Source organism: Pseudochaenichthys georgianus, chromosome 22, assembly GCF_902827115.2.
Source record: "Pseudochaenichthys georgianus chromosome 22, fPseGeo1.2, whole genome shotgun sequence".
Taxonomy (NCBI): domain Eukaryota; kingdom Metazoa; phylum Chordata; class Actinopteri; order Perciformes; family Channichthyidae; genus Pseudochaenichthys; species Pseudochaenichthys georgianus.
In genome coordinates, this window is record NC_047524.1 from 15,500,608 (window position 1) to 15,512,913 (window position 12,306).

Here is a 12,306-nt window from a genome sequence, read left to right on the forward strand (position 1 = left end):
GGTTATAAAAATGCATTAGGGACTGAATCTAAATGACTTTCTTCCTTATTTATAGCTCCAACTTTGGTACAGCCAGTTTATGTTGCATTTGTTTTGAATTACTCCAACAGGATTTATTTCTGGTGCCGTATATTTTACTATAAGTTAAAAACTTTCTCTCCCTCTGGCCAGACCTCCAGTGTCGCTGAGCATATTCGACAGCCTCTGAGAAAATGCTAAATTAGCATGCGTTTGAATTTTACTGCAGCTGAAAGACTGACTGCCCTGGCCAAGTAGTTCACAAGTAGTCAAAGCTGCTCTCCAAGTGTGATAAGACTTATGTAGGTCAGCGCTTGCACAGACATACACACAAACACGTAGCAACATCGCATGAGATAAAGAGCGATGCTGGACCTAAGCAACCAATGTTAAGTCCTCTGCTAATGGAATGACCATATCTAATTCACAAAAGGCCTAGATTCAGGCTGAATGTGTCCAATGTGTTGCTCAAAAGTGGGTTGTGTGAGGTCGGTGTGAGAAACAAGCCTCAAAGTTAGAAAGATCCAAGCCTGCTTGGAGTGACGACTCTTTTCTCTTCTCTTTATTTGGTGCTACATTAAGGACCTTTTGAGTTGAGAGGGAGGGTTGTGTGAAAGAAAGACAAACTATCAGACGGATAAAGCTGCCTTCAAAACGTGGCTAAGCTTAATATACTCTAAAAGGTATGTATATTTTGAGAAAAACTAACCTTAAGCCATGTGTTTCCTAACATGAGTAATACCACTTATATTTTACTTTCATTATACTAAGGTACTGTGCCAAATAATTTAGCAGCAAATAATGACCCGTTAAATATGTCAAATGAAATGATGGGACGAATAGACGGTGAAACTAAAATCAGATAAATGGCACGAACATTGCACTGATTTGATGGAGTCAAAAAGAGCTCATTGTGTTGGTTCGGTGCTGCTGTTGCGTAATATAAACTATTTGCGTTAAAGTAACTCAGTATCCAATCAGCAAATGGGGATCACCTAATCGTGACAGACAAAAGACAATGAGTCAAACCCTCTGCCAATAAGCCAGAGCCGGGAAGGACCCCACGGTGCTTTATGCTGTCTAGATAGTACGCAAACTGAGAGCGAACACACCTTAGTCACACCGGTGTGGATCAATGCAAGAATTGTAAAACTGTACAGAGTTGCAGTTGGTTTAGGGCTGGCCGCTGTCAAACTGTCAGTAAAGCTAACATTTCCTGGTTAATAATTGTGAGAATTGTGATGGATAGTTGACTAATTAGCCTACCCTTGGTCCTCCCCTCAGGAGCCAATTGCACAGTGTAAACCTGGTGAATATCAGTTGATTTATCTACTGTATTCCTGGAAGGGATTTATCAAAAGGAACTAAATGTACAGCTGCGTGGACCAGGCCCAATTTATACTACACATCATGTATGTGCACGCTATGCTAACATGCAAGAAATGCCAACACACCTAATGTTGAAGTCAAGCGGCATGTCTTTAAGAGCCCATTATGCTACATCAACACGGCATGTCTTTCCCTGCCCATCTTAACACTTTGGGATCTCATTCTGCTCCGCTCCATTCCTGCTGCCAGTAGAAACACGTCCTCCAGCTCAAAAACAATATGCCAACGAGAGCTCCAAAAATGTATACAAGGCCAAGTTCCTCTAGCAAAGGAACTGACAGACAACATTTTCAAATTGAGTGCAAATCTGTATGATTGGGGCTAAGGGAGGGCTGACGTTAGGTGTGGGAAATATGGCTAAAATGTTTTATCAGCATATGTCTTTTTTTTTATATACCCAAAATCTGAGAAGTTAAAATTCTCTTTGCCAACATGATAATTAATAAGCAGCAGAAGCTAGAAGGCAGAGGCTGATAAAGTATTTATATACAACTAGAGCATCGTGGATGGAACCTGATAATGTCAGGTATTCAGAGAGACTTAATAACCGGTTTCACCAGTAGGTAATAATTCATTAGAATCAACCTTTATTCTAACATTACCAAAGGAAATCTAAGGCAAACAAACTGCAGACGCTTTTGTGACTCGTCGCCCAGCTGGTTTATCAGGAATCATGTGGTGGACAAACGTGTGGGATATGGCAGATGCATTCAACAGAAACAGGCTGGCATGACCTTAATAGCACAGTCTTGGTAAATCAACACTATAAAAACGTCTTGTCATCTGAGGATAAACAATTACTGTGTTTACAGTACAACACTATGAGCAGCAGTGGTGACAGGGCCTCAGGAGTGAGGTGAAGCACGTGTGTAAAAACCAGAGTGGTTCCTTGTCTGTCTAGCTAGCCCTGTCAGTGTAAACCGGCGAGGCATGGCTTTAAATCTTTTGGTTACACAACACTGAGGGCCCATCCACAGCCTGGCCCCTTCACAAAACAGGACTCTACATCACCGGGGTCAACACCCACTGGCAAAGACACATCACAGAGGATGAAACTCTCGTCTCCTCATGCGTAGACGGAATGACCCTGCTTTGGAGCTCATCCAAAAAACCCACTGATGTCTTGCTAAATGCTAAAAGCAGAAATGTCAGCTGACGTTGTTGCACATCCCTCTGGGACTGAGCAATGGGACATGGTATTGATGGACAGCATAGAAAACACGCTAGATCCTGGAGGGAGAGGGTAGGTCAGGGACAATATATTTCAGCTTTGATGTCGCTTCATGGTGGCCGGAGCTATGCCCCAGGGAAAGCTAAGGAATGATTTTGCGCAAACATTAGGGACAGCGCTGACATGTGGACGTCAGTTTTTGACATAATTGTGTACATGTATGGTAACGCAAACTGCATCAGCAGTAATTTGTCTCTGCTGAAGTGTTGCCATAGAGAAGCTTCATTCTTTAGATGTCTCTGCTCTCAGCTGGATCTCATCTCACCTGGCTTTTGCTTTGTTGTCAGACTTGCCCACAGTGCCAGACAGACAGGTGATGAATGATTTATATGTTATGGCCTGCAGCACTCGACACCCTTGTGTAAGAAAAACATACGTGTCGTAGAAAAATGATGCTGGCCACACCTCTCATCATGTACAAGACTAAACATGAGAAGGGATGAACATGAGCGTGGATCTTCATATAGAGGTTCAAACTGGAGCTCATTAGGCAAATGGCCGTCCCCTCTGCATCCCTGGTCCTCTCACTGATTATGTTGTGCACTGGATGCCTACGAGGCAACTCCCTTTTTAGTATTTATCAATGAATACTTTAAAATATTTAATTAACAGAAGGTGTTTGAGCTAGCTTTAGATTGCTTTATAATACATTTGTGGTAGTAGGATTGGTCATTATAGATGAAAAATAACTTATTTGGAAGGAACGAGACTTCTGCCAGGTCTATGAAAAAAAATTAGCTTTCAGGGAAGTCACACTGACATCATCTTTGTAAAATTGATTAATATCAACTTCCTCCTGGCTTCAAGACTCCTATAACACCAAACTATATAGTAATTACAAATACTGGCCACCAATCAAATTTCTTTGGAGGGTGGTGGTGCACTGGAGGATCAATAAACACCATATAAAAGATAATCTCTATTTGTCAGACTCCACAAATTCAATATGTGGGTGTGATACAGTTAGCATGCCGAAAATTCACCTGGTCATTACTAGTAAGCACTTACCATATATTAAACCTAAGGACAGCCCACTCGCTGTCCATTTGCTGTAACGGGTTGTCTCTCATAATGAGAATATTGGCTTACTCGAGGCAGAGCCTGGTGAGTTAATCTCATCCGCTCTGTGACCGGGGGGATAGCTATCATGAGCTCCAGGCTAAGGGGTCAGTATTGATGAGCTGCTGCAAAATCATTTGGATGAGGGAGAGGAGGCATCGAGGGATGAGAAGGTGAGCGTGATAATGGGGTACTTATAAAAAAGAGCCAGAGTGGAAAGATGCTAGAGGCTAAAGGAGCAATCATGTAAAGTCAAACAAAAGTGCCATCTGTTCCTTCTCACTTCTGTCAGTCCTGATGGGTATACATGTAGATGGTTTCCCACACTACAAATGGAAATTCAAAATGAGCTCCCTAGGGCTGCCAGATTTAGCGAAGATCTGTTCACACAGGATGACGTCATAACTACTAGCAACCCTCTGGAGGATCCAACCTCTTGCGGCTAATAACATATAATGCTAGGTGGGGGTGCAATATGAAATATCTATATATCATAAAAAAATATTCCCTTGACTGCAACAGACAAGTATTTTTTCTTTATCGATTACTCTTAAAATAATTTTCTGATAATCGGTTACTTATATTGTTTAAGATTGCGAAAGATTCCAAACACATTATCCAAAAAAAACAAAGTGACAGCTTCATACTTTCAGTTACTTTGACAAATAATGAAAACCTACAAGTTTAGCCGATTCATTTATGGTTTAGGCTCTAGTTTGTAACCGTTATTCTAAGAAATCTGTGTTTTCGGCAAACACAAATTAAGTGAATTAGCTTGTAATGAAGCATAGGTAATCAAGATGGACTAATGGTTTAATCTGCCAGAAAACACGCCTAGGATTAGTTGACCCGTGGATAACCAAGGTTGAGTTGTTATCATCAGTGAGTCTGTCTGACCACAGGGACAAGGTTAGGTGATTAAAATGGCTGCAAGAGATAAATGTTCTACCACAGCCTTCTAGGGAAGGTTAAATAGACGATGTATCCACGAAACAGCAACACCCACCTAACACACACTTAATGTGCAGTGAAAACAATTTTTTTTATTTTGAAGCAATAGTAGTGCCAGACAAGTTTTAGATTGTGTAATGTACCAACGGCTTCCTTTCCCCTGATATCCCTTTCTACTATGTCCTTATCACTCTGATCTCAGACTCTTCTTTGTTGAGGTTTAATCAATTAATGCATTCAATTACTTTCTCAATGTGGACATTTGTCTTAAGTTTTGTGGAAATTGGGCTTAAAATAACATTTACAAAGTCAAATACACATACATTATAGCATAGAATATTACAAATAGAAAAACCGAATACCACACACATAATCTGACATTAGAACTGCTTCATTAACTGCGCACTAACAATCCAAGGAAAGGTCTAGGGAATGCTGGGCTCAAAATTCACGAGTGAAATAAGAGACGACAGCTTTGTACACAGAACTGCATAACAAGGCCAAAGCATTACAACGGCTACCATTATTTTGGCCTGTGATGCAGCCTTGACGGTACAGGCACTGACTGGCTCTGGGTGCGTCTGAGGCAACAGAGTCACCGCTGTAAACTCAGACATACCTCTGAGAGTAAACTGAGCATTCTCAATTAGCAGGGACAGTTAAGGGGAAACAAATACAACGTTTATGGTGGTTTGTAAGATGAGACAAAAAAACTTGGTGGTCAACAGGTACTGCTAGAAAAAGAGTTATAATGGGGAAGGGCTGTTCAAGTCCCAGGGTTCCCCGAGCTGAGAGTTTTTGAGAATCCTCTCAGGAGTGACTGAATGCACGGTGGGAAACAAAGCCTTGCTTACTTTGGGACTATTCCCAGGACAAGGCTCTTTCTTGGTGTGCTGATATCGCTAGAACAGCTAAAGGAAAAAAATAACCTCAAAGCAAAGGAAGAAAGAAAACCCCTCCCCGAACAAGAACACATGAGACAGCATTAAAGAAAGAAAAACAGAGACTGAGAGAAAGGCAGGCTGCTTTCCTCCTGAATTGCAGAACGCTATTTAACTGACAAGCACTTGTCAACACTGAGCTCCCAGGACTTAGTAACAATTGTTACTATGCTGCTGTATGTGCCCTGTTTACTTACTCAATGCAGAGTACTGTTCCCAATATCCATTAATGACAGCAGTCTTCACTACCCCGGGGCTTGTATGTACCTGAACAAAACTCAGCAACCTCTTTTACTTCAGCTAAGTAATTACTGGAGATAGAGGATTTTCTTTCTTTAGGGTGAAACCATAGGGTACATATAGAATACATTAAGTGATCTGTCAAGAGTTTTAAATGATCACATTTTTGCAATTTTAGAAAAACTGGTGTAGGTGACTGATGTCAGATACTGTACATCTAGAAGCTTTTAAAAAGCTTTTCAACCACACATTGTTGCACCTATACACTCTCATAGAATGAGTAGCCATGGCCCGTATAGTACAGTAGATTGCTCTCACGTACAACAGTCTACAAAGAGAGGCCATATTGTACTGAGACTAATTGCACCACAGCTTCACAATGAACATAGCCTAGTCTGGTAGACTCTCCCCTACGGTGTTTACGACCAAAAATAGCAAGTGTATAGCAACTACATTAGGTATGTAGAAGGCTTGGTCACAACTCTACCTCAAACTAACAATGAAATGCATCTCAACACAAATGTACATTTAAAAAAGTATCAGGCAAAAAAAACATGTTGTCCACTTACCTGAACAACTTCTATTCCCCTTTTCCTGAAAAATAAGACAAAATTAACAGTTAATATTTTACCAAAAATAAACTGAAAGTCATAAAAAGACACTGCTATGCATCAAAAGTACCCAAAGGTATTAATATGAAGGATGTTGTATGAATGTGTTTCAGGCTCAGGCACTACAGGGGAGGATGCCTGCGCTTTCTTTTCAGTTTCTCAGGGGAAAAAAGTGAGGCAAAACATATTTATTACTTGCACATGAAATATATGTTAATATATGTTAATATATATAAAACAATTCCAAGACATCATATCATAACGTAGAGCAGCACTAATGTGGAACCTGGACTCTTCCCTTAACCTCCAATAATACACAGCAGTTAATCACCAATAATTTACAATGTTTAAGGGCTGTAAATAAAGATTATTTTTGATCAATCTGCAGATTATATATAAGATTTATAGATTGGACCACACATTTTCCATCTCAGTTTATCAAAATCCAAGATGGTGTCTGTAAATGTCCTGTTTTGACGGCGAAAAAAGCCCAGAGATATTCCGTTTAATATATTTTATTTTAGAAAAATAAGTCGATTAGTCCTCTAACCGTTGCAGCTCTACGATGAACACAAAACCAGTGCAGCAGCATTACCAACAGAGCCTGTCCAGCCCAGTTGTTTTTGAGGTTACAGTCCCATGGTAACAGCAGCACAGCCATTCAACGCTTCACAACAATGTGGATATTTAATACTGCAGCTGGCGTGTTTCATGTGGCGTGAATGGGGCCTTTAGTTTCATCCCATCTCAGATATGGAGATCGTCTGCTGCTCTCATATATTGTTACAGAGCCAGCAGAATGAACAGGATGGAGGAGAAGAAGCCGAGGTCACAACTTTTTGAACAGACACTTCTTATTAAACCGTTTCTTGCATGCAGTATTATTTATCCATAAACTGTAACCCTAAAGTTAGGTATTTATGGTACACCATAAACATGGCTACTGCTCCGCATGACAACAAGTGATTACAAAGTTTACACATGGGTGTATTTGAGAATGTTTGCGAAACAAACATCGGGTGGAGTCAAATAAGGTAGGCCAAACAGGTGAAGCAACATTACCGGTTTGGGCTGTTAGAAACTTTGATCCTGTGCTTCTTTTAAATCAATGCAACCAGTTCTTTACATGACAATGGGTTTGAAAGTGATAACCGCCTCAGATTTTAATTGATCACAATCCTCTCATCGCTGAAGTAAATTATATAATTTGGCTGAAAGACAACATACAAGCATACAGTGGGCGCAGCTCAACATAATCTCATCAGACTTGTTATCATAGAGTGGCCTTGCCTTGACATTAGCCAATGAATATATTTGTATATTAGCCAAAGATGCTAAGCATGGCTGTTTTCAAGGGCATTGATTTTTTTCCAGATCAATTATACTGTATGTGAGTCACTAGGAAGCCTCTACATTGTTGTGTGAGACCCAAGGGATACAAATATAATCCTAAGTGGCTCTGACCAGCAGGCATCCAGTAAGTCCAGCTGCACGAGACAGGCCAGACCCCACACTGAAGCACTCACATCGTCAGCTGCATGCCACATGATGAGAGGGAGAGAACCTGCTTCAACACTAGTGGAGTTTGATACTGGCATATTCTCTTTAAGATGAAACATTTGGTTCATCTTTGATTATAAAGCCTTACAAGTCAAAACACTTCCCCAATCTATTTGTGAAGGAAAATCAAAGGACATGAAGTGGGATTCAAAGAGAGTGATATGGCCAAGGAAACCTTTTCTAAACTATTAGACGTGTCACAATGAGAAGAAGAGGAGAACAATGAGACCGGTTTCAGTGGGTAACTAGTGGGAGGTATTCAAGTGGTAATCAAATACATGATACAATCACATTGACTTTTTAAATGGGCTGGAATTTGTTATTGTTCCTGCATAAAGGCCATTCATTTGAATAGTTATTTGTAATCTCTAGTCACTAATTACACTTTCTAACACTTGGCCCCCTCCCTTCAGATTAAACAACCCTCTCCAGTTGTTATGGAAGAATGGGGATAGGTAGGATGCAGGGACAGGGTGGTTACTTGGAGATTCAAGAATAGATAAAAAATGTTTTGTGGATTACACTGTGGTAATTTAGGTTGGCTCAACCAGGATGCTTTGTGAGGCAACGACCCTCCAGAAAAAAAACAAGGAAGCAAATGCCTGCTATAATGCACGCTCAGTGACAACACACCTGACCTACCAGAACACACCAGAAAGACCGTCGATTCATACTTTTTTCTCCATTTTCCCCATACTGTTGGTCTCTGATTGTTTGTGTTTTCCAGTACACTGCGGCCCACATACAGCACAGGCAGCTAGGCAATGTTGCAATAAGTAATAGAAAGTCTGCTGCCATGCCTTGGAGCCAATCCCCAGTCCATTAAACTTATAGTAGCTATTGTAAATCAGTGAGGGAGAGTTCACTCATCCTGAGGAAATACCCTACTCTATAAGACCTAATATAAGATTTTACTTGGCCTTGAGAGGTATAAGCTACAACAAAGATAACATTCATCCATACATACATAACCATCTCAACGCTGGGCAAAAAAAATCAAAGCTACAGTGGACGTACACCCTTGAACAAATTCATGTTATGACTATGCATCTCAACAGATAGGTGTTTTTTTCGTAGACGATTAAACATCCAACAACTAGAGACACAAGGCCATGACCGTTCTGCTCCAATTACAAGAATGAAAAGATACTGTATTGAGCAAAGGTTAACTCTGTGGGATGGGAGCACATATTCTGGTTTAGATATAAAATCAACATGTCGGCAGAAATATTGTTCTTCTTTCCAAACACATAGCATACACTTGTATGCTTCAGAAGAATTAGCAACATAATACCAGTTGTGGGTGTTTATCCTATTACACATGCACCTTAGGCCACTGCCAACACTTTTACTTACACTTTCCATGAACCTTTTGTCTCAACAGGCACTGACTTAAATCATGGCAAACAAGCTCTACAACACTAATTGACTTTTGCTATAGCCACCTTCCCTCGGGGCAAGCATTACAAAAGTAGCACAGCAGCCACAGGCCTTGTAGTTTTGGCAAAACCTCAAATTCTTAAAAACAGACATGATCAGGGTTGTTGTGTGCAAGTATGAATTAGAAAGTGCAAATGAAAAGGGTTTAGAGAGGAAGAGATAATAATATGTCCCTTTTTGCCATGGAGTCACTAAGAGGAAGTGCAGTGTATGTCAGCACACCTCTTCATAACCAATTGAATACACTGTTGATTAATAAAACATTACATGCTTTGTATCCACACATACCTGCACAAATCGGCAAAGGCCTGGAAATTCAGCTTCTTCATCTTCTTCTCGCTGAGCCAGTAGCCGACTCTCCGGCCTTTCAGGAAGGTCTGCATCTCCACTGTTCTCCGGTTCCTGCTCTGGAGGTAAATGGTGTGACTGGAGGCTCAACCTGTACAGGCGAAACAACAGGAAGCCACACTATGACGTTAACCTAGCAGCAACAAGCAATGAAGGTACACTGAAGTCCACCACTCGGTTTGCGTTACTCAAACACAACCAGAAGTGGCGCTTTCTATCTTTCTACTAGTGCCTCGTGGAGCCTAGCGCACTCATGGTTCACACATCATTTGGTTTCTAAAGGTAACACCACAGTAAGTGTAGTTCAGCATCAGCGAAACACACACTGACCATTTCTGCTAACTGCTAATGTTAGCTAGCAAGCTGTGCAGTGACAGTCTGCACCGCTAACCGATGGTAACTAAGAAACGTAAGCTAGCTTGCTAACAAGGCTGACCATGGTTACATTGCTGAACAGATTTACACCACTTTCTCATACTAAATTAATTAGCCAATGGTGGAAAGCAAAGGCTACCTGGCTAACAGATGAAGCCACTGACTGAACGGTAACTACGTCAAGAGGGGCTGTGGGGAGCTAGCGTTAACTAACCTGACAGTTTTAGCACAGCTCCCCCTGAATGTGTATCCTCTTCAGAAACTAGCTGGGATAGTTTCCCATTCTCTGTCCGTCCGGTGGAGAAGGAGACGTTTCAAACAAGGTGACAGATGACAGGCTGAGCTGCACTCACGTTGAGATGTTCCTGGTGCTTTCTGCCTCAGTCTCTGGATTGAACTGCCTGCTCACACCCAGGATCCAGGAGACTGATGCTGCGTTCACGAGCCCCTCGGAAAATACCACTCCCGACGGTCGAATCACAGCCTGTCCTGATTTCACGTGATGTTGTGCTTTCATTATCGATTAATTTGCATTGAGAGGGGAAGAAGTACTCAGATCGTGTACTTAATCAAAAGTAGAAGTAAGTGTAGGAATGCTCTGTTCAAGTAAAAGTCCTGCATTCAAATGTTACTCAAGTAAAAGTACAAAAGTATTGGCATCAAAATATACTTAAAGAAACAAAAGTAAAAGCACTCATTATGCAAATTGCCCCATTTCAGAATAACATATATGTTTTTAATCATAATTAGTGATGCATTCAGGTGTTTATCAAAGCAGGTAAAGGTGCAGCTAGTTTTAATTGTATAGTGAAGGGTATCTTGTGAATGTTACTCCAGGAGGTGTAACTAAAATCTTATTCAACTGTTGTTTACATTTCACATTATTAATCCGAATCCTGATAGCAAAGGTAATAAAGATATTAAATAGATGTACTGACTTTTAGAGGGGTAGAACTAGAAGTACAAAGTAGAAAAACATTGAAATACTCAGTAAAGTACAAGTCTCTCAACATGTTACTTAAGTACAGTACTTGAGTAAATGTAGTTAGTTAATTTACACCTTGAGTAATCGATTCCCATCTAAACTAAACTAAATCCTAAACCCAAATATATACATGTTCCAGTGATATGATCCCATTAGCAACGTCTCATGGATTTCATTTTTGGTTAACATAAACACATTTTTTTTTTTTTTTTTTGCATGTTGACTAATTGACCTGAATATTCTACTCTAAAAATAATGTTCTGTTAAATAGTGAACAAAGAGGACAAGAGACCCCAATGAGTGTGATTTACGTTCATATACATCTTTATATGGGGTTTTAACAAATTGTTTTATTTTTGTATCATTGGTGAGTGGAATATAATAGGGGACCACACATTAATTGTAGGGTTGTTTTTCTCAGTCTAAAGACGATGAGGCCTGTCCCTGCACATTTAGCTGCAGTAAACTACAATCTCTTTGAGCTGCTGGCTCCACAATATTTCCGACAGCCAGTAAAGGCATCCTGGATGCGGTCAGAGAAGTTCTGTGTTCCCTGAGAGAGCCACTTCACGGTCTGACAACATCAACCACATGCACGTTTTCGAAAGTCTAAAAGAAAAATGTAGATTAGAGAACAGCTTTGTGACTTTTACTCAGACCAACTGCAGTCTGCATAAATGAATGACCTGTCTTGTATGTATGGGCCCGTCACAGCTTGCATAATGCCAGCAGCCCCAACATTTAACAAACGAGCGCTTATCATCTCAACAGAGAAACATGTTACTGTGGCGCCACCCAGGGGCGCCGCCAGGGATTTTGGGCCCCATGAAAATATATCACATTGGGCCCCACCACCAGGCACAGGCCACTTTGTTTATAAATTACCTCGAGGGCCGTACCAAATGGTCTAGCGGATCGTATACGGCCCGGGGGCCGGAGGTTCCCCACCCCTGCTTTAATATAATAACATTAGTATTAATATCATAACCAAAATGTCGGTGATTAACATTTTGTTTACCTAATACAGACTGATCACTCAATGCTTCAAACTGTCCATCATCCTAAATAGACTAAAAGCAGTTTTTTGTTTTATATAGATCATTGGCTGTGTGGGTAAATACTGTGTTTGAAATGTATAATTTAAATTAGATGTTAGCT

At 40.6% G+C, this 12,306-nt stretch overlaps 1 protein-coding gene across 2 annotated transcripts in view; it reads right to left on the reverse strand.

Annotated features, from left to right (window-relative positions):
• Positions 1–10,624, reverse strand: part of itpk1b (inositol-tetrakisphosphate 1-kinase b) — a 32,077-nt gene extending 21,453 nt beyond the window's left edge. The window contains exons 1-3 of one of the 2 annotated variants that reach the window (XM_034111477.2): positions 10,517–10,624; positions 9,729–9,879; positions 6,399–6,423 (exon numbers count right to left, since the gene is read on the reverse strand). In XM_034111477.2, the coding sequence (XP_033967368.1) occupies positions 6,399–6,423; positions 9,729–9,823 (120 nt within the window). In that variant the 5' untranslated portion in view covers positions 9,824–9,879; positions 10,517–10,624. Of the gene's footprint in view, positions 1–6,398; positions 6,424–9,728; positions 9,880–10,377 lie in introns of both variants that reach the window. The other variant, XM_034111476.2, reaches the window with a different exon arrangement.
• Positions 10,625–12,306: the final 1,682 nt, after the last annotated feature.